The sequence below is a fragment of the Apteryx mantelli genome, chromosome 23 (assembly GCF_036417845.1).
Source record: "Apteryx mantelli isolate bAptMan1 chromosome 23, bAptMan1.hap1, whole genome shotgun sequence".
Classification (NCBI taxonomy): Eukaryota; Metazoa; Chordata; class Aves; order Apterygiformes; family Apterygidae; genus Apteryx; species Apteryx mantelli.
Window position 1 is genome coordinate 6,732,708 of NC_090000.1, and position 19,374 is coordinate 6,752,081.

Below are 19,374 nucleotides of genomic sequence, written 5' to 3' on the forward strand. Positions count from 1 at the left end.
TTTTTTTCTAGGGTATGAGATCTTTTGTCTGGCCATCCCCTGATGGCAGTCAGAATACTTCTTCCTTGCCTGAGCTTTGGCGTCTGTGTTTCCAGAGCTATCTCCCAACTCTGCTGCACCCTGACCAGCCTAAGCTTTCTCTTCTCTCCATTTCAGGCACCTGGTTTTCTGCCTCTTGGACATTCTGCTGGAGTTCTTGGTTCTGAAGGACTCCAGTGATGAGCTTGAGACAACAGCTGTTGCACCGTCTGCCTCTAGCAGCCTGGAGAAAGCAGGCATGTCAGCACATTAACCAGGGCTGGTGTAGCCAACAGTGAAGAAGAGCAGAAGCCACAGGCGTAGGATGATTGATCTCTTTTCAGCGTTTGCTGAGCCCGTCTGGGAGCTTCTTGTAAAGCATTTCTCCAGCCAGTGCTAAATGAGGCTTCTTCCAGGCTTCTCTGTTTTGCCTGTGCAATAGATTAAAGCCAGTGTCAGTGGCTGGAGATGTTTTTCTACCATAGTGTCTGTTCCATTGCTGACATGATGGAGAGCCTGAATGGAAGATGTCTGACTTCTGCTGAGCTGGACAGTCTGAGAAGGACCTGCGGGCTGGCCACAAACCTCCTTTGGATGTCGTTTTGTGTCCCATGTGTCTGAACATCCCAAACAGATAAAAGTTGATGGCACATAAGCTTTGCTGCTGTGGCCTCAAGCTCTGTCTGGCACTGACATACAGAGATATGATATGACAGTATCTTCGTGGAAGATGTTTCTCCAGGACAGGTGAAGAGAGGACCAAATGCTGTCCTTGCTTCCTCTAAGCAGCCTGCCCTGTGCCTGTCTTGTTCCCTCTGTTTTACCAGAAGGAAAGCGAGGAAAAAATGGAGCATGATGATGCGATGATAGCCTCAAGTCAGTCAGGAATCCATCCCTCTGCCCAACTACCTGGCAAGTCCAAAGGGATGCAGGAATCAAAGCTGCTGTCCTGCCTTAGGGACACGGATGAGCTGCCTCCCCCTGCCACTGCTCCAGTGTGGTGGTGTTCTGGCATTTTTTGGCTGCCTAAATAGAAGGAGGCAAGTAGGGTAAACTGGTCTGAAAAACAGGACTATCCCCAGGCTTAAAGAGGAACAGTGGCTTAGGTGGACCTAAGGATTGCCCTGTATTTTGCCTGCTGAGCCATGTTTTAGTCCCAGAGGCTCTCACCCAGAAGGCATGGCAGAAAATGAACTGGCTCATGCGTGACACATAGCAAGTAAATTGGCTTCCATGCAAAAGCACTTGTCACAACAAGCTCTTGGAGAGGAGTGAACACCTCTGAGCCCTTGAGGAATATTGGACACATCTCATGGGCAGCCTGTGGGCTGGACCACCACAGCTGGTTTGAAAGCACCACCTTAATTCTGCTGTTGATTGCTATTTCACCATGTTTTCATTTGCTATGCCTACTGTTATAGCAGTTGAGTGCAGAGTGCTCTAGAAAGCTTGTAAGGTCACACCATCCAGTACAGAATGGCATGTCTGTCTGACATCCAAGAACATCCAAGATTTCAGTGGTTTTGCAAGCTTACATTGCCTAGCTGTCAAATATGTAGCAGAGCAGATGGACAAGGAGAATACGCACCAACAGATCTGTTTGTGTTACTTCCAGGGTGCAGATCGTCAAACTGACCAGCACTGGACTTTATTGTTCACTGCTTCCTGGCATTTGCTACAGGTGAAAGCACTTTAGAAGACCCAGCAAGAGAGAAGTGCGCAGGATCATAGCTAGTTTTGATGCTACAGTACCAAATGGTGCAGTTCATACAGCCTGCTGTTCCGTGGAGCTGGAGCTGGATACTCAGCGGCGTGTTTGGAGAGAAGGCTGCGTACCTCCAGCATGCGTACTATTGAGAGCACAGGCTCTGCTCTTTCCGGAGGCAGCTGCTTGATAATGGACACGTGTGTGTGCTTCTTCACGCTTCTGTTGTTTGTGTGAGATGTGTGGTAAATACTGGGAAGGATTAAATTACTGCCAGCAAGTATATTTTTAGGGAGCTCCAAGGACTTCCCAAGACCAGGCAGAATCCAGTGAAATGAAGCAAAGCAGTCTTTACTTTCATTATCAGAGCAATTTCTCAACAATGACTCTTCTGAGAGAGTAGACTTGCCTCCTGCTTGGAAAAGGGGAGAGCATGTGTGTTGAGTAGCTTAGGAGCAGATTAGGCAAAGCGCTGGAGAATGTTTTATATGGGGCTAATCCCTAATGGCCAAGGAGTAGCCTGGGAGGTAGGGCTCCCATATGTCCATAGGCCCAACATCCACGTAGAGCCCCCATTTACCCTCTCTTTTACTACCAGGCTCCTGTTTTCTTTCTTTTTCCTGTGACTTACATTTATTACGTCACTTGTCCTGACAGGAGTGGAAGAGGCAGGAGGAAAAGGAGCCATCAGCCAGGGACAATACAGCAAAGCCCTGTATTGTGATTGGTGGCTTCCCAGATGTTCTTGGTGTGCTTGCTTGCAATTGCTTCCTCATTGACTTTATAGTTTTGGAGGCCAGAGATTGTAGTCTGTCATTGATTAGGAATATCATTAAAAAGCTGTTTGCTGAGAAGGATCATTCAGAGATGGACTGCACTGCCCGCTCCACATGAGGTCAGAAGTCTAACCCAGGCCTTACAGACACTGGATATGGCATTGGAAGGATGAGCTTCCACTTCTCGTTCTCCAGGAAGGCTCTAATATCCCTGCCTTTAACCCTGACCTCTGACATTACGCAAATGACTCAATATTCATTCCTCCTGATGGAAATAATTTGTGATTTCCGCTGGCGGGCTCCGAGGAGCATAGCTTGAGAGCCGGCACTTAGCTGGAATGCTGTGACAATGATTTGCAGTTGTACCAGACAACCACTTTGTGCGCGTACTCCTCTGCACCTTTCGTGCAAGGGCCTTGAAGCATGCGTTTTGCAGGCTTGAATTAACTTCCAGAACTTGCTCACGTGGCAAAGTAGCAGCATCTCTTCTGTGTTTACGTTGGAGGAGCTGGGGCGGAGAGATGAAGTGAGTTTACGAAGTGCATGCACTTCAAGTCAGCGGCAGAGTCAGGAGCAGACCCCAGCAGTTTGGATTGAGAAATCTTTGTTTTAATCTCCAGAACCCCCTTTCTTTTCTTAGAGCAAGGAAAACAGAAACCAGGATTCCTGGAGCCCTTTCTCATGCTCTTACTGGCTAGACTTCAAGCTCCCGTTCTCTCCTTCGTAGATCTTAGGCTATTCTCACAGCTGAGAAGAAGCTGCCCAGGAACAGCATAGGAACAAGTACCCCCTCTCTGTATCTTGTTGTTAAGGAGTATAAAACCCATTAAGAAGTTAAGAATTTTTTTTTTATCTTAACGTCAGTTCTTTGCTCTGCTAGAATTTTCAGATTAAATTGAGCACAACAGTGGCAAAAGCAAACTTCTGCATTCAGGTGGGCTGAAAGTTTATTTCCTCTGGACTATGACTGAAAGCATTGCTTTGGTAAAACAAACAGAGCCCACAAAAAAACTAACTCACTCTGTGTCTCTAATACTCCCAGCAAGCTCCCTTTTCTGCAGGAATTTGTTTGGAAGGCTTGAGCCGCCTCTTACTAAAGGGAGGCTGGTGAGAGCAGCCAGATATAATACGTCAACAAAAAGCCTTGCAGATCTCTGACATCGTATTAGATACAGAGCAGCACATGGTTCAGGTGCTCTTTAGAAAGGGTGAGTCCCTTGAATGTGTAAAATGAATTGAAGCAGACACCAGCGTGGTCCTGGGTGTATGTCCTATTGGAGATGCACAGTCTGCCTGCAGCTCATCACCAAATGCCTGTTTGGCTTGGAGGAAAGCATTTCATTTCTCTCTGCCTCAGTTTTCCTTGGCATTGGCTAATTAGAGTCTAAGCCCCCTGCGAGCAGGGTCTGCTTATGTGGGTGTGCAGCACTGAGCATGGTGTTACAGAGCTTCAGGACACCACCATAAGCTAAATAATGGTTGCTGTGCTGAGCCAGAGCTTGTTTTTCAATTTTCAGGAAAAAAGAGTGTAACCTTGTGCTGACTCCCTGTCATCTTTCCTGTATTCAAATCTCTGCGTCAGCTATTTGTGGGTCCTGCCATTCAAATTTGTGTAGAGCAGTGCTGTCCTGAGAACCTGTTTTGTTGTCAACGGGGAACAAACTGGTGCTCCAAAATACTCGTGACTTCTGCTCTGACTGTGTACAATAATACCCCATCTCAAACATAATTCTGCGTTTGGATTTAAAATTGAACCTTGACAAGAAACGGCCTGTCAGACAGCCCGTACAAAGAAAAGAGCAAGCAGGGGAGAGGCAAAAAAGCCCAGGACGGGGTGGGAAGTAGGGGGTTGGCTCCTTTATCAGTCGTGCTTGGAGGAAAATCTGTGTTTATGGTGGAATCCAGGAACTTTCAGTAGTGTGGAATGGCCAACTTTTGTACCGCCCTTTGGCTAGAAAACCTGACCCTGGTTAGTGGTGGTCACATCCTGCCCAGGACAGAAATAGCTCAAAGGGCAGGTTGTCATCTCCTCGGGTGTTAATGGTGTCCCAAGATGCAGGGTGGTGGCAGTGAATCTGGGACAGTGGTTTGCCCTAGCACACGGGTGGCAATAGCAGGAGTGACAGCAACTGCAGTCAAGGTGGGGATTGGGGGGGGGGGGGGGGTTAGCTGTTAAGGCAGGCAGCTTCAGAGCCCGGGCTTGCAACTTGGTCAGAGAGAGGGACAGTTCTCCCATCTCTGGTGCCATCAGCCTTGCTTCTCTCTCCCTGATAAGCCAACTTCTTGATTTAGGATTTCCAGTGAGCATGGAACCAGGGAACCAGAGAAGCAGTTTGGAACGCTTCTGGAAGAAAAAATGAAAGACACCCAGATATGCATGGTCGTGCAGACCTATCTCCACATTCCTTGAGCTCTGCTGTGTAGGAAGTTCACCTTGATATCAATCCTGCAGGAGGAAGGCTGGTAAGCTATAAGGAAACAGGAGAGTATGTCTCAAAAAGAAAAAATTCCATGTGAAAGTTGAAATATTATGTTGGGAAAAAAACGGAGGAGGAAAAACTTGATACAGGGAATGCTTGGGTCATGTATTATTCTAGATTAGCTCTGCCACAGGAAGATCCTGAATGCCCTATGAAATCCATTACCTACAAGCCAGTGAACATTTGTATAGCACATGATGCAGGGATCATAGCTGAAGCCAAGTTCCCCTCTATAATATCCACCCCAGGGTAGATTGGTCCCTTTCCAGTGTCAACAGCCGGAGGATTAAGCATTTATCTCTGCAGAACAGTGGATAATTAATACCAGATCGAACTAGGGTACACTTGAGAGAACTTGCTTGTGACTGTAGTTGTGGCTGAGTGTGGCTTTACTCCTGCAGGCGAGTTGGGGGAGTGGGACAGGGTTTAGCCCGTACCGTGCGGGCAGGCGTTGTCTCTCTGATGCGTGCCTCGTAGCAGAGCGAGGCTGAGGGCGAGCTCTCTAGTTATGGCCCCAGGCGGTAGGCAGTAGGGCCGGAAACTCATCAGGAAACCTTTCCTTCTAGCAAAGCTTTGGAAGATTAGAATCAGGATGCTGTGATTTGCCGTATTTTGGACTTAAATGTAAAATCCAGGTTTTGGCACTTCTGTCTTTCTTGAAATAAATTAATGCCATTATCCTGGCCACATTCCAGTTCAGGTATTTGTATTCTTCCTACCTTAATGCTACTCCAGCCCCCTGTCTCCACTGGATATGCAATACTCTAATTCCTGTCTGGAACTTGCTTATTGTGTTACAATTTTTTTTTTTTTCCTCTGAGCGCAACTTGTGCAGAGAGGACTAGCCAGTCTCCTAACGCTATGCTAAGCTGCTAAAATAGTCGAGAGAACCTGCCTTAGACATTAGACTGTGCCTAATGGTGTCCCGGAGCATCTATCCTGACTTGTAAGCTTGTTGAGCTGAGAAAGGGGGTAACAAATAATTATAGCAAATGCTACAACCCCATTCAACGCATAGTGGACTGGCTAGAAACCCACTACTTTCTTTTCAGGGTGCTGGTGAATGTGTTAATGGGAGGAAACTTGGAATTCCTGGCTTTTTCTTTTACCTTCCTGTGTTACTGTTTCTTCAAAGATGTTGAAGACTAAAGCATGTGCTTACAAGTAGGCAGGGAAAAGAGCCCTTATGCCTTCAAGGGGAATACTGGCAGTGTTCGAACATAAATATGTGCCAACCTCTAAGCATCAGGCCCTGCTAATCTACTGGGGTAATAGTGGTTAGCATCCAGCCTCCCGAAACCCTGTGTCTTGTGATACGTGAGCAATACTAAAAGCTGGCTTTGAGCATCCGGTTTCCTTTTTAGAGTGCAGTTTGCTTGTCCACGTTGGTGGCTCGTTGGCCTTTACATCCTCTGCAATTGGTGCGTTGGGTTTTTTCTTCCCCTTTTTTTTTTTCTTCTTTAAAAAGTATTTAAAGTCGCCTTCCTTCCTTACCCTTTCAATTACACTCTCTTCATCTCCTGGCCTCGCTGAGCGGCTGAAAAGGTTGCTCAAGCGGTACTTGAGGAGAGCGTCCCAGAATTCAGCATACTTCCTTCCTGTTCCCAGGCCTCTTTGCTCCTCCATGGCCCTCAAGGACAAGGGGGTTTGAGGGACATTCTGGAGGAGGGACAGCAGGGGTCAGGATCAAAGACCATAAACCACTGTTTAAAAATAATGCCTACCGCTTCTCCTGAGTGTTGCATCTGGCAGAGCCTCATTAACCTTCTGTTTCCCCCTCCTACTCCTTTGCCCCTGAAAATCAACAAAGCCAAACATAACAAGTTGCCTTGATTGAAGAAGGCTGAAGTGTGTGTGCTTAGTGTGAAAAAGCAAAAGCAAAGCCATTGGCTAAAGCCCCTTTTCCATGCAGGCCACTTCACATTTATTACGCTAGAAGATGGAGCTCTTTAAATGCCGATGCTCTTTATAGTTGAGCTCTTTAACTTTCTCCTTTCCTCCCCTTGCAGCCTTCATTTTTCCCCTTGTTCCGCTCCTTCCGCTCTCCTCCTTTCTTTTTTGTCCTGTGAGAACGAGTCTTTTAATCCCCTTGTACTGCAGATTAAAGCTATTATAGCCTCCCCAACCTGACATTTTCTCAGAGAGGCTCACAGCCAGATCTTTATGAGTGCTCTCTGTCTGTCTGCTGCTGCCTTTCTTCTTGGCACACTAAACCTCCGTTTCTGACCTTTCGCTGAAGAGGAAAGGACTATAGTGTGCAATCACATGTAGGCAGAGGCCAGTCTCAGCAGGTCTCAGAGTGCAGGAAATTAAGACGCATGGAAATTAAGAAGTAAATAAGGAGAGAAAGAAAAGACGATGGGAATTAAGAGACAGAACCAAAGTAAATTCAGCGTGTTGGAAAACTGAATGCAGAGTTTGGGTCTGAATTTTGCGAATGGTCCCCTCTTTACCAGGAGCCAAGCTGTAAACCTTGGGCTCATTTTTAGTGACAGATCGGAGTGACCTGAAACTTGAACCGTGGTCCGACTCCTAATTTCTCATTTGGCCCAAGAATAATGGATCCAAGCACCTAAAAATACACAAGTAGCTGTGTCAGTTGTGAGCTTTCAGGATGAGGAATGACTTCCAGTACAATGCGGATCTGTTGCTGACAGGAGTTTTCTTGCCCTTTGTCAGCAAGTGCTTGTACCCTGCCTCTGAGGTTACAGAGCAGATCAGATTGTTGGTCCTTGTCTTCTACACATCATAAAAGTACAACTGGTGAAGGTAGGTCAAATGTGCATGCACTAATGGCTGAAACATTTTTTACCAAGTTTTCTAGCTACTGGATCAGAGATGTCTTCTTCTACATATCTCACAATTGCTGTCTAAGCACCAAGCAAGGTGAAAAACTGGCCACAGGGCATGTTTCCAAGAGTAATGGTGTAAAAGTGCTCCAAACAGGCCCCCTTTCAGGTTGTGTACAAGGATGCATTAATGAAGGGCATAGCAATCTGTTGGTAATAAACTTTTTAAGAATGGAGGAAGCACGGTTTGGTTTCCTCTTCTTTCAGACCTCTTGGCCAAGTTGTTCTGAGCCATAGTTTCAGCCACCCACCCACCTGTAAAATGGGGTTAATAGCCTAACCTGAAGTCACACAGATGTTGTAATACTTTGTGGGTAAAAGACTGCGAAGTATGGGCTATGCTAACCTGTTCAATTAGCTTGAACCGAAGAAAATCGTGCAATACGACACAAATGAGTACAAAAGGTCAACTTTGAGTCCTGCAAGGCTTTATCTAGATCTTACTTGCATCCGTTTATATATGGATTATACTTTACCTCCCTTGTAAAAGGATGAACGGAGAATTTGCTTATCTTTATGACCAAACCGAGAGCATGGCCTTCACAAGTCATATGCAGGGTTGGAAGATGTTCAAGGGGTCAGGTTTGGTTCGGCACCTTCAGCTTTTGCTAAAATAGGTGGGTGACCATATATAGGAAGATTTCCCGTACTTAGTATCCGCAACAGTCACAGCTGACAAGTCACCTCATGCCGTTTGTGTTCTCCCATTGGGAACCAAAGTGAATGCAGAGGCTTCTGGGAGCATTAGATAAATAAAATGAAGGATTGAAAGTAGCACAGTTGCTTTCAAAGTAATAACAAAACAAGTGTAGCTCTCCCCTTTTGGGAACTTGTTGTCTCGGGGCAAAAGTTCCCCTGGCAGCTCAGCTGGCTGATAATGAAATCGAAAGAGGAGCTTGCCCCCGGAGGGGCCGTACATGTGAACCGCTGCCATGTCGAATCCGTATGAATCCCCCTCAGCTTCTCCGCGAGGAAAGTCCGAGCCGTGTAATTACTGGTTCTCCAGCGAGTGGCCTTTTCTTTCTCTTTGTGTGGGCCCGGTCACCCCTCCTCCTTTCCCCTCGTCCCCCCGTGCACACATTATAAGAGGATATTTGTAATGAAAATCACTCAGCAGAAGCGGAGAACAAAAGCCGGCGCGGCGCGAGCTCGCCGGCGGGGATATTAGACGCGCTGGGCTCCCACCTCCGGCAGGCCTGGTCTCCGCTGTGAGAGTGCGGTGGGCACGGCGGGCTGGGGAGGCTCTTATTAACCTTAATCTGAAGAAAGGCGCTGAAGCCACACCGGGGCCTGGTTTCATAGATACAGCAGCTTTCTCTCAAGCTTGCAACCTTATGAAGAGGCAGTCTCCCCAGCAACCGCTTCGGCCCTGGCTCTAATGCGTTTTGCGCCGTACTGTCTAATCTGAGGTAGAAATGTCACCGCGAGCAGGCCCCAGGCTGGCAGCTCCCAGCCACGGCCTATCTCGTAAGCACATATCCAGCTTCAACCTTCTGGTTGCTGGGGTGAAAGGGCCTCTTCATCTCCGCAGGGAGAGGCAGATGAATCCCGGGCTCAAACAAGGGACCTGCTTTTTTTCCCGACCAGACGCTCCCCCTCCGGTTCAAGGGCCCTTTATTATGTCTTTTAATTCTAAGCTGCGAGTGGGAGGGAGCAATAAGGCCGGAGAAATGGGAAAAAGCCCCTCGCAGTGGGGAAAGGCCTCAGCCACCGGTGTGTGAAAAGGGAAGGCCAGCGCGGGGATTAGAAATGTCAGCTTCATGGGAAGTACTTGATATTTAATAGCTTTACTTGATTGCTGCGAGTCGTTGACACGCACAATGCTGGCACCGGGTTTGTTTGGGACAGCTGGTAGCGATCGCCCTTTCCTTGTGCCTCCCCACGCGGCACTGCGATGGTTGTCCCCGAAGGCCTGGATGGGAGAAGCAGAGGTGTCTCGGGAGCTATTGCAGTGTGAGCTAAGACAGCCAAAAGGAGCCACGTGAGCTGAGTTTATATTACTTAAAGTCAGGTTGGTGGCTCATCCTTTCCGTGTCTGGCCAGCACGGGATGCTTTGTGAGAAGCCTTGCACCTGACATGTCTAACCTGGCAGGGATTTCGTCCTGACTCCAGCTAGTGCCTGGGTTCTGCTCTCAATCCGATGGTTTATAGCACTAGTAACTCATTCATTGCAAACCGTGACTCTGTAAAGGTTGTCATATGGCCTGTCTGCAACATATTCTCTAGTTCCCTCATGTTTACAGCCTCTGGGGGAGCTAAGGCCTTTTAAGGCATTAGCGCTCCAATTTCCTCTTCTCAACAGATGCTCTCATACTATCTACCGCAGGTACGATTGGGGCCACCTGAGGAACTCCTTTGTGCAACAGGAACGTGCTCCTGAGTCCGTAGGGGTCTTGTCAACATTTTTGTCTGATTAAGTCAGTACAGATTCTTGTATTCCTCCCTCTTCTCCAGCATGTACTTGTTGCAAACAGCAGCATGAACAGTACATGTTACTTCTCACCCGCATTACCTCCTTTGCCCCTCTGGACGTGGCCTCAATAGAGGAAGTTGCTCCTCTAGAAAAAGGGCTGTTGGGACAACTGAATAATTCTGATAGGAAGGAGATTGCTTCGTATTGCTTCTTTTGTAATAAATGGTGAAGACTAAGTGGCCTGAGCTTTCCCATCATGCTGTTGACCAGTAAAGAACCTTTTTCCAGCACTGTACTTCATCACTATATCAGAAGGTAACGTATCCTTGTTGAACCAAGTCTGCCCTGAGCTCCATATGCTCCAGCAAGCTGTATTAAGCTTTTGTTTTGCTTTTATCCTTGCAAGTGAATTATAATAAGCTGGCTTATGGCTATCATTTTCAACATACCTGGCATATCCTTGCACACTTCAGGAGCCCTATCCTGGATTCATGCGTATCTCCAAAGCAGCCCCAATGGACCATCTGAAAATCCTCCTATCCCTTGATGCAGGCACTTGAACTGGCATTTGGCAGTATTCCTGCCACCACCTGCATGGAAAAGCAGGATGTAAGACCTGTCCATCACTTGACTCTCCCATCTTGAGGAAAATAGTGTCCTGGGTATAAATAGGCATTATGCACTGTGATCCTTTTTATGGGCTGTTCTTGGCCTGATACACTCTGCCAACAAAAATAACCTCCTCCACCCCCTTCAGCAAGGTTCACCTGAAGCCCAAAAGCTGCATTAGAACAGTGTGTATTAAAGTGCATCACACATCAAGGATTTTAAAATAAACACCAGCGATGTCTCTTTTTGATCACATTCCTTTCCACGACAGGCTCATGATTTCCAAGCCAAGAATGTCACTAACCTCTCATATTTCTCCTGGTCATTTCTGTCCTGAAGTTGGAATGCAGCCACAGGCAAAATGGGGTTGAACGCCTCTATGTCACGCATCCAGATTTAAGAGACATTATCTCATCGATAGTGAACAACAAGGCTGGCACGCCGTCAGGCGCAATATTCCCTGGAAAGTTCAATGTGCGTGGTGAGGGCAGACTTAACTAGCAATGCTAAGCTCGCGGTAGTTGAGTGTGGTGAGATTCTGGCTGGCAGCCTCAGCGAAATAGCTCTGTCAAGCTGGAGAGTAGCGTAGGCGAGGGAGGATGCAGAAGGGCTGAGGAAGGTTGTGCAGCGCGGTGGCTAGGCATGACCAAAAAAGAGGTTGGCATGGAGGGAAGGAGGGGAACAAGGCTGAAGACTGCACTACGCTATTGTGTCTAGACAGAAAAATTATGTGGGGTGAGAGGGAGGAACTCATATCGATACCCTGGAGGAGCCGCAGAGAAGATTAGCATGAGAGGACAGGACTAGCATTGCCTTTCTTGGGTGGCAAGGACGGAACTAAAACTAGAGCTGAAAGCTACTAATACCCTTTTAAAAGCTCCTTACGCTTGTTCTGTAGGTGGTATTGTCCTTAAGAAAACGTTCGTCTTCCTTTCTGCTTGGCAGCGGTTGTACTTACCCTGGAGTGTGGCGCAAGTACTGGCAGATGACACGGCACTAAGAGGTTTGGCAATCTGTCAGCTCTCTGGATTTTTCTAAGGAAAAACTTCAGAAGGACCTGGCTTCATTTTGATGTGAAGTTAGAAACTGGTTATAATAGCGGAAGAAATCACTTGCGAAAGAATAGAGACACGTTCATAGGAGCAACCCCCCCCCCCAGCTCTGCCTAGAGTCAGTTAAGAGAAAACAAGCCCTTCTGAGGCATAATTCATCTGAAGAATTTATCTGCTTTATTGGGAGATTAATTATGTCCTAAAAGTGCCTATTTCTCTTCAATGACTGTAAGCAGAAGTTTGAGACATCTAGGCTGATCCCACTCTGCCCTGAGAGAGGCATCCAGACTTCTTCTGGGTCACATAGACTGCTAGGGGTGAAGGATGGGCAGTCCCAAGGTGCTCCCCTGCTTGCCGGAGCCCACCTTCCCTGTGAAGCACAGGACTCCAGCAGTGCCTGGGCAGAGCCGTGTGGAGTCCCAGCTCCAAAACAGCAGGCGCTGAAAGCCTGGCAGGCGCTGAAAGCCTTGCAGCCGCTGTCAGCGCTGCAACAGGGTGTTTGCAGTGAGCATGCTCCTGAAATAACCTTAAACTGCTAAGCAACCTTACTGCTTACAGGCCCCAGCTTGGCAGCAGCAGGTCACAGCTGGAGCCACCTCCTTCAGCTATGAACATCTCTTGAAAGGGCCACAGTCCTTCAGATGTTTCTTGGGAAACAAATTCACTGAAATCTGGTAGCTCCTGAAATAAGAGGCCAGGATGTGTCTGCATGCTCTGCGACAGGCAGGTCTGAGCTCACAGTCAAATCCAGACTTGCCTGCCCAGAGGAAAGACCTTCGCCTGCATGAGACTCTTACATGGACCCTGGTTGTTGTGGATAGAGTTGGAGGTGGATGGGGACTGAACATCCCGCTGTGTCCCGGAACAGCTCCTCCAAAGTGTGGCAGGGATGTGTTGGACCTGTCTGGCCAGGAAGCAGACAAGCTGCGAGGTCTGGTTTGTGCTCACACTTACTCTCAACCTTGCAGCACAGGCTTAGCTGTAAAAGCCAAGGGGCTTGCAGAGATATGTCTTCTCCCTGGCCAGGCTGTTTCAGCCTGGACTGCAGACTCTCTTGTGGGACACTGGGGCTGGGGAAGGAGATGCTCCTGGAAATCCCTGTCCTCATCGCTCCTCCCTGGCTAGTTTTCCTGGCTTGCAAGCAGAAGCCACGAGAGGGAGCTTCGGGGCTGTCCCTCAATTTTTCCCCGGACCAGGCTGAGGCACAAGATGGTGCTGTTGTCCCAGCCATCACAAAGCTTCAGAGCAGCAAGGAGCAGCCTCCCAGGGACAGGGGGACAAGGACACTGCCTCTCTCCTGGGTGCCCTGCATCCCCTCCCGTCACCACACTGCCCTGTGAGCTAGAGCTCGGCACAAGTCCCAGTTCCCAGGTGATTTTTTTTTCTCCCAGATTTTAGCCCACTTCCAGCCCTGCATCAGGGTGAACCCAGGGCTCTGTGAGGTTTTCCTTGGAAAAAGCTAGTGGACAAGTGAACTAGAATAGACATGTGCCTCGGAACGTGCCTGCATGTGCAGATCTGCCTTTCTCCCGTGTCCCAAGATAATATCCTGGCCTCTGGGCTGAAAGGTCTGTGTCCATGAAGGCTAAATTATTTATTAGAAGTGAAATAGGTCCTATAGGAGAGCCCTAAGACTCCATGCTCTGGAGAGACATTAACCTCATGGTGAGTCAGCTCCTCGGGGTGGGGAGAAGGGGAGAAGAGAGGGTGGGGGTGTCCCCATCCCTGGTGGATGCCAGCACTGCCAAGTGATGGGGAGGTTGGGTGCATATAGCTCTTCTTCATGCCTCTTAGGCGGAAAACTCAGCCTGGATCTGAACACATTTTTCCCATGAAAGATTCACCGAAACTGGTACATTCCCACAAAGAGCTTTGATTTCAGTGTATCGGCATTTTCCGATGAGAAACCATCTCATCGGAAAATTCCCAACCAGCAAAGAGAAACTCCCCAGTGAATGAGGGGAAGGATACTGTCACACGCAGCAGCAATTTAATACCAGTGGAGTCTTGTGTCTAGAGTTTCTGGGTAAAGAAAGACGAAGTGCAGCCAGCACCACTCATGGCAAGAGGGGAAACCATGAAGTCTTCCAATTCGGAGCTGCACCAGGTTCACCCGCTATAGCCCACTGCCCATTTTCTCAGCACTTTTTCTGTAATATTTCCCATTGCTCTTCATCCAGGTGTTCCTGCTTTCTGTACAGGCAGAGGGTGCAGCTTGCAAGCATTGCAGGCAGCACAGGCAGGACCTGCAAGGGAGATGGAGGCAATGGCAGCACAAGCTGAAGCTGCAGTGGCTCATCCTGCCTTTCATAGGTGTCCTGCGCTAAGCATGCGGTTTGAGACAAGGGGAGAAACTGAGAGGAGTGAGTTACCTTCTTACAGGCAGGCCTGGTTGTTGAGTTACAGTGGTCACATATCCCTAGCCAGTCCCTAGTCCGGTGTCTCAACAAGACCTGGAAAAAATACTTGTGCATGCTATGGAGACAGCGCTCCCTTTTCTAGTTTGGCCTTCCTCGAGAGCGATATTAGGGCAGTCTCTTGCCTTCATGAGAGCTCTTTCTGACATACTGTGGGACACTGTTGCTAGAGTGGACTCCGACCCACCCTCGGCAGGTGTGTGCCTTGGTGCTTCTTGGCTGGAGGAACAGAATCTGGGTTTCTGGCAGCATGATGCCCTAGCAATCCATGAGGAGTTGCTGAGGTGTGAACAGGGAAGGCAGGGTTTGTGGAGAGAGGGGATATGCCCTACAGACCAGCTGCTAACATGGGAAAAGATAGTGCTGTCTTAGGGCTTCTCTTCCTGTGTGACAAACCAGAAGCCAGGTTATGACCTGGCTCTCTACTCTTAAAAGTAGCTCCACAATATTTGGCTCTTACTGCTTCTCTTCTTTGTATAATCACTGACTGCAGATGAGGTCCTAACCTCAGGCATCTTCACACACAGACGAGCAGCGAGCCCGCTGGAGGTGCCCTCCGTTTCCCAGCCCATGCGTACCGCTTTCCTGCCTTAGTGTCCCAGTGAGTGCAAGAGCACCCACCTGCCTTGAGCTGCCGACAGCCTTTGCCGCTCTCTGTGACATGTGGCTGCGGGGAGCAGGATGAGCACTTCACGTCTCAAAGCTGGACCTCACACACTGCGTGTCCCTAGTGGGATAGAAGCGGTCGAGCAAGAGGCTTAAAACCACAATTAGATTATTTAATCCACCTTTTCTCTGCCCAGGGGCTCCTCTCCCTACATTGAGCTAAATTCTTTTGTCACACATCAAATTCAGAGGAGTTGCACAAGAGCGGTGGAGAACAGACTCCAGCAAGGAATCTTCTCCAGGGCTTTGTCCAGTCTGGATTTAAGCGATTCCCCTGAGAGGGCTTTTGCCAGTCCCCATGAGAGAATATTTCACAGCCTGCTAGGTCTCTGATGGAAAGCGTGCCTCTCTTCTGGAGCAGGTATTTCATCTGGGTTTGAAGGCTTCTTTCGCTCTGACTATTCTCCTGGTGGTTGTCTCTCCGGCAGAGGTTAGCGAGTCCCTTTGCGAGGCCTGCACTTCTCAGATGTTATGTCTGGAAGTTTGCTCTGTTTTTTTGGCTAGGGGGCCCAGGGTCTGGAAGTGGAGAGGCTTTTATGGGAACCCAAGTCCCCTTTTGACACTACTTCCTTGTGCTTAAATTACAGGTTGGGTTACAGACTTGAATGTTTTCTGGTTGGATATCTTTCATTGTCAAAGGGGATTAGGCCAGTGATTATTTACATGCACCTCTATTACACAGAGTCTGTTTCTTTTCTTTTCTTTTCTTTTTTCCCTTGTGTGGTTCTACATAATATGTAAACGTTGACTAAAGCGCTCCCATAGATGGGGGAGAGGGAGTGAATGAGGCCCCTGCTATGCAGAATGAAATGGGTAAATCGACATCTCTGGTCCTCTTCCTTCCACACAGGGACACCATTGCCCCAGCGGCCAGGTACATTGCCTCTCTCCGGTGCATTTGAAGTTGGTTACGGCAGCAGACTGAATACTTGGCGTGATGAGCCAATAGCTTAATCTAGGGCAGCTCCTCTGGAGCTTTGACTGTTCCCCAGTAAGTGGGGATATTTTTTAGAACCCAACAGGCATGACTTTTTAAAGAGATTTTTAATAGAAGTCCCATTTACTCCTTTATTTGGCTTGGGAGGCTTCAGTGGAACAGATTTCTTTACATATCCTTGAGTGTTATTTGATTAAGGTTATGACTGCTAATAAACACTCTGAGTCTATTCTCCTTCCCCACCACTTTTAATTCAGGATACCTCTGATGCCGGCATGGGATTACACCTTTTTATACTGGTGCAAGGGATTAGATAGCCAATTCTACTCCGCTTTCATCAGTTTATCGGTGTGCTGCTCATTTCAGGGAAGTTTGTTCTGATGTATTCCAGCTTTATAATGTAAGAGAAAATAGAAATGGGAGGAGTGCCAGGGGTGATTCTGGCACAATAACCACTTTACTTCCCTTTCCTTCACTCTGCCATTTACAATCACAAATTCTTCTATAAAACAGCTATGAGAAGAGCAGATATTTTACAGGAGTAAGAAAACTCCAGGCTGCAAAATCAAACAAACCAACAAACAAAATCCCGTTTGCAGTGTAGGAGAGAGAAGCAGGTTCTGTTCAGAAAGACGGGAAGAAGAAAGCAGAGAGGTGAAAATAGGATGGACCAAAGAGCAATAATATCAGGCTGGGACCCCAGAGGACTCTGCTCTACCTGTTATCTAGAGAATGAGTGTGTTTTGTAGAATGATTAGTCTTTTCCTATGTAAGAAACTTTTATTTTAAAATATTCTTAACTTTTCAGGAAGCAAAGCAGAAGAAGTGATATAGACGTGCCAGCTACCCAGCATCACTACAATTGCAGCAGGGCATCTTAGCCGGTATTCAGAGAAGGCTGGTAAGTGAATCACAGTTGAAAGCAGTGACCCGTGGATTAAGGAGAGTGGTGGTCAGGCTGATCAAGGGATGTATAGATTATCTGGAGAGAAACAAGCAGAGACTTAGAGACTCTGCAGTCATCAATGTCTAAAAAATGATAAATATGCAATATGTAATGAAGGGAAAATCTACTTGCATGTACCCAGAATCCAAAATCCATGTAAATGAAAATTCAGTTGCACTGAAAAAGCGCACGGAAAAGTACATGTCAGTTGGCCTAAGGACAGCATTTAGCCCTCCCTACAGCCATTGCATACCTGAATGCACAACAGAATACAGCTTCACAGGTGCATATATCCATCTACACACACTGTACATCCACCTCTGAGAGCTCAGATACCACCATACCAGTGACGGAGTCTCTGATGCACGTCTCTTATGGCCATTAAGAATTCATAAGAGTACAGAGAGCTCCCTATCTGCACCAAGTGTTTCTGTGGCCTTTGGGGGCCTTGATGCCTTTTTCCTGGACGTAAAGCACAGTCTCTCCACAACAGTCATGATAAGTCTTTTGCTGTGTGGTACACTAATGAAAAGCTGTGTGGGCCAGTCCCTAATTACGACCATCAATTAAGCTGTCAGAGGGAGCTCCCTGCCTTAGTTGTTTCATTATTAGACTTTGGGCCTTGATGAGCTGCAATCAGGCATGACAAGTGCGACCTGAGCAGAGCCAGGGAGGTCTCCACTCCCCCGCGGAGCTCTGGGGCTTTCATACTAGACTTTGCTTCTCAGGTCTGGGGCTTTACCTCCTGCACTGCAGGGAGGGAGCTGAGAGCAGAGAGGAAAAGGAGGAGGAGGAGACCACCACGTGGCTTGGCCCTGCGTTCGCCTTGGACACAGCTGGCCATCTTCGCACACACCTACGTTTGCTGGTTCTTCTGGGTCTGTCGGCTTCATTGTTTTGAAGGCAAGAGGCTGTTGTTGTAACTCAGCACCTTTAACTTAGGCTTCCTATGTAAGAGCTATAGGACATTCAACTATATATGTTTATTTTCAATACAAATGTTAGACAGGGACGAGTCCAAGTCACAGTGTCTTTTAGCCATGTCTGTCTTTTGAAGTGCCGCAAAGGATGGTGCTTGGGGACTGTTCTTCCACTCAGTGGTCCCTTTAAAATTCACACTAGACCCAGTGGAAAAGAGACATGCAGATGGTGGGGTTTGATGACAACAGCACTACGAGTTTATTTGAACTAGGGCCTTTATAGGGAGATGTGTTTGTTTTCTCAGACCGCACATTATTAACTAATCCCTAGACTTTATTTTTATAGTAGCATTGTGAGCAACTTCCTACTTTTCCCCCCTTTCCTCTGTCAGAACGTCTTTGGCTCTGCAGTTGAGTCCTAGACTGCTGCTGCTTGGGCCAGGTTTCTGTTCGGCGATCCCACCGCAGCTGCTGTTCTCCTTTCGAACTGAGAAAGAAACTGTTCTTCCAGTCAGAGCACTGGACTGGGAATTTCTTTGTGCTCTTTGGAAATCATCAGCTGTAACCACTATGCATCCCTGTTCCCTGATAGTACGGTGGGGTGATAATCCTTCTTTTCTTTTCCTAGAGTATCAGTATCATTCTTGTCCCAGTACCTTTGTCCATCTCCTTTTCCCAACTTCTCCTCTTTCAGGAACACCGTCATTTGTTACGTGTCTGTGCTAAGTGGAGAAGAGCCCGCTTCCAAAAGGCCTGAGGTTTGTTCAAAAAAGGACCCCAAATCCAAACACCTGCAAGACCCTTTTCTGAAGTAAACCATAAATGCCATAAGAACAGGCTTTACTGTAAGGTTTTTGATATGTCCTATTTCTTCATGGACTCAAGAAACCTTGAAATAAGCCATGTCATTTCTGCAGTTGCGGAACAACAGGGAAGGGACAGGCTTTTGGGTAGCGGCTTCTCCTAGCCAAGTTTCCCACCTGTGACTTCTGCAAAGAGTCTCTTCCGATCACTTCCAGCCTCTGCCTGACAAACAGAAATCTGAAATGAAACAGCCTGTTCTGGAGGGATCACGGGTGTGGGGGTCGGGGGGGGGGGGTCTCCGTTGCATAGCCCCACACAGCTGTTAATCACCAGAATATCTCTGGCTCCCAGCAGCTGTCTGGTGTTTATCTTAGCCTGGATATCTACTGGGCCAAGCCCACGGAGAGCAGGCTGTTCAGCCAAGCCAAATACAAAAGGAAGATAGATAATTTGCACACAATGGTGTGCACGTGTATTTTGTGTTTGTGTGCGTATGTATACATGTGTGTATGCATGCAGACTTTGTTTATATCCTACTGCCGCGGCTACAAGTGCACGTCAGTGATTTTTGTTTGAAATAAATGCGTAATTTTGTGACTGTGTCGGTGCACACAAGAATTGGCATTCTTAGCGTGTGTATCTGTGGACCTCACGTAGGTGTGTTGTGCATGTGTGTTAGGTGCGTGTCCCAGTTTGTGTTTCCAGGTGTATGACTGGGAGTCAGGTACGATTTCTTACGCAGTAATTCCCTGTGCTTTCTCTTAGCTTTATGAAGCGTTTG

General features: G+C 47.7%; 1 protein-coding gene and 1 long non-coding RNA gene across 3 annotated transcripts in view; both read left to right on the plus strand.

Annotated features, from left to right (window-relative positions):
• Positions 1–4,652, plus strand: part of SNX19 (sorting nexin 19) — a 28,290-nt gene extending 23,638 nt beyond the window's left edge. The window contains exon 11 of the mRNA XM_067310020.1: positions 157–4,652. Within this exon, the coding sequence (XP_067166121.1) occupies positions 157–292 (136 nt within the window). The 3' untranslated portion in view covers positions 293–4,652. The remainder of the gene's footprint in view (positions 1–156) is intronic.
• A 29-nt stretch (positions 4,653–4,681) lies between these two features.
• LOC136994034 (uncharacterized) overlaps positions 4,682–19,374 on the plus strand; it is a 141,861-nt gene continuing 127,168 nt past the window's right edge. For both annotated transcript variants that reach the window (XR_010886258.1, XR_010886260.1), the window contains exons 1-2: positions 4,682–4,962; positions 16,732–16,824. This is a non-coding gene — a long non-coding RNA (uncharacterized lncRNA). The remainder of the gene's footprint in view (positions 4,963–16,731; positions 16,825–19,374) is intronic.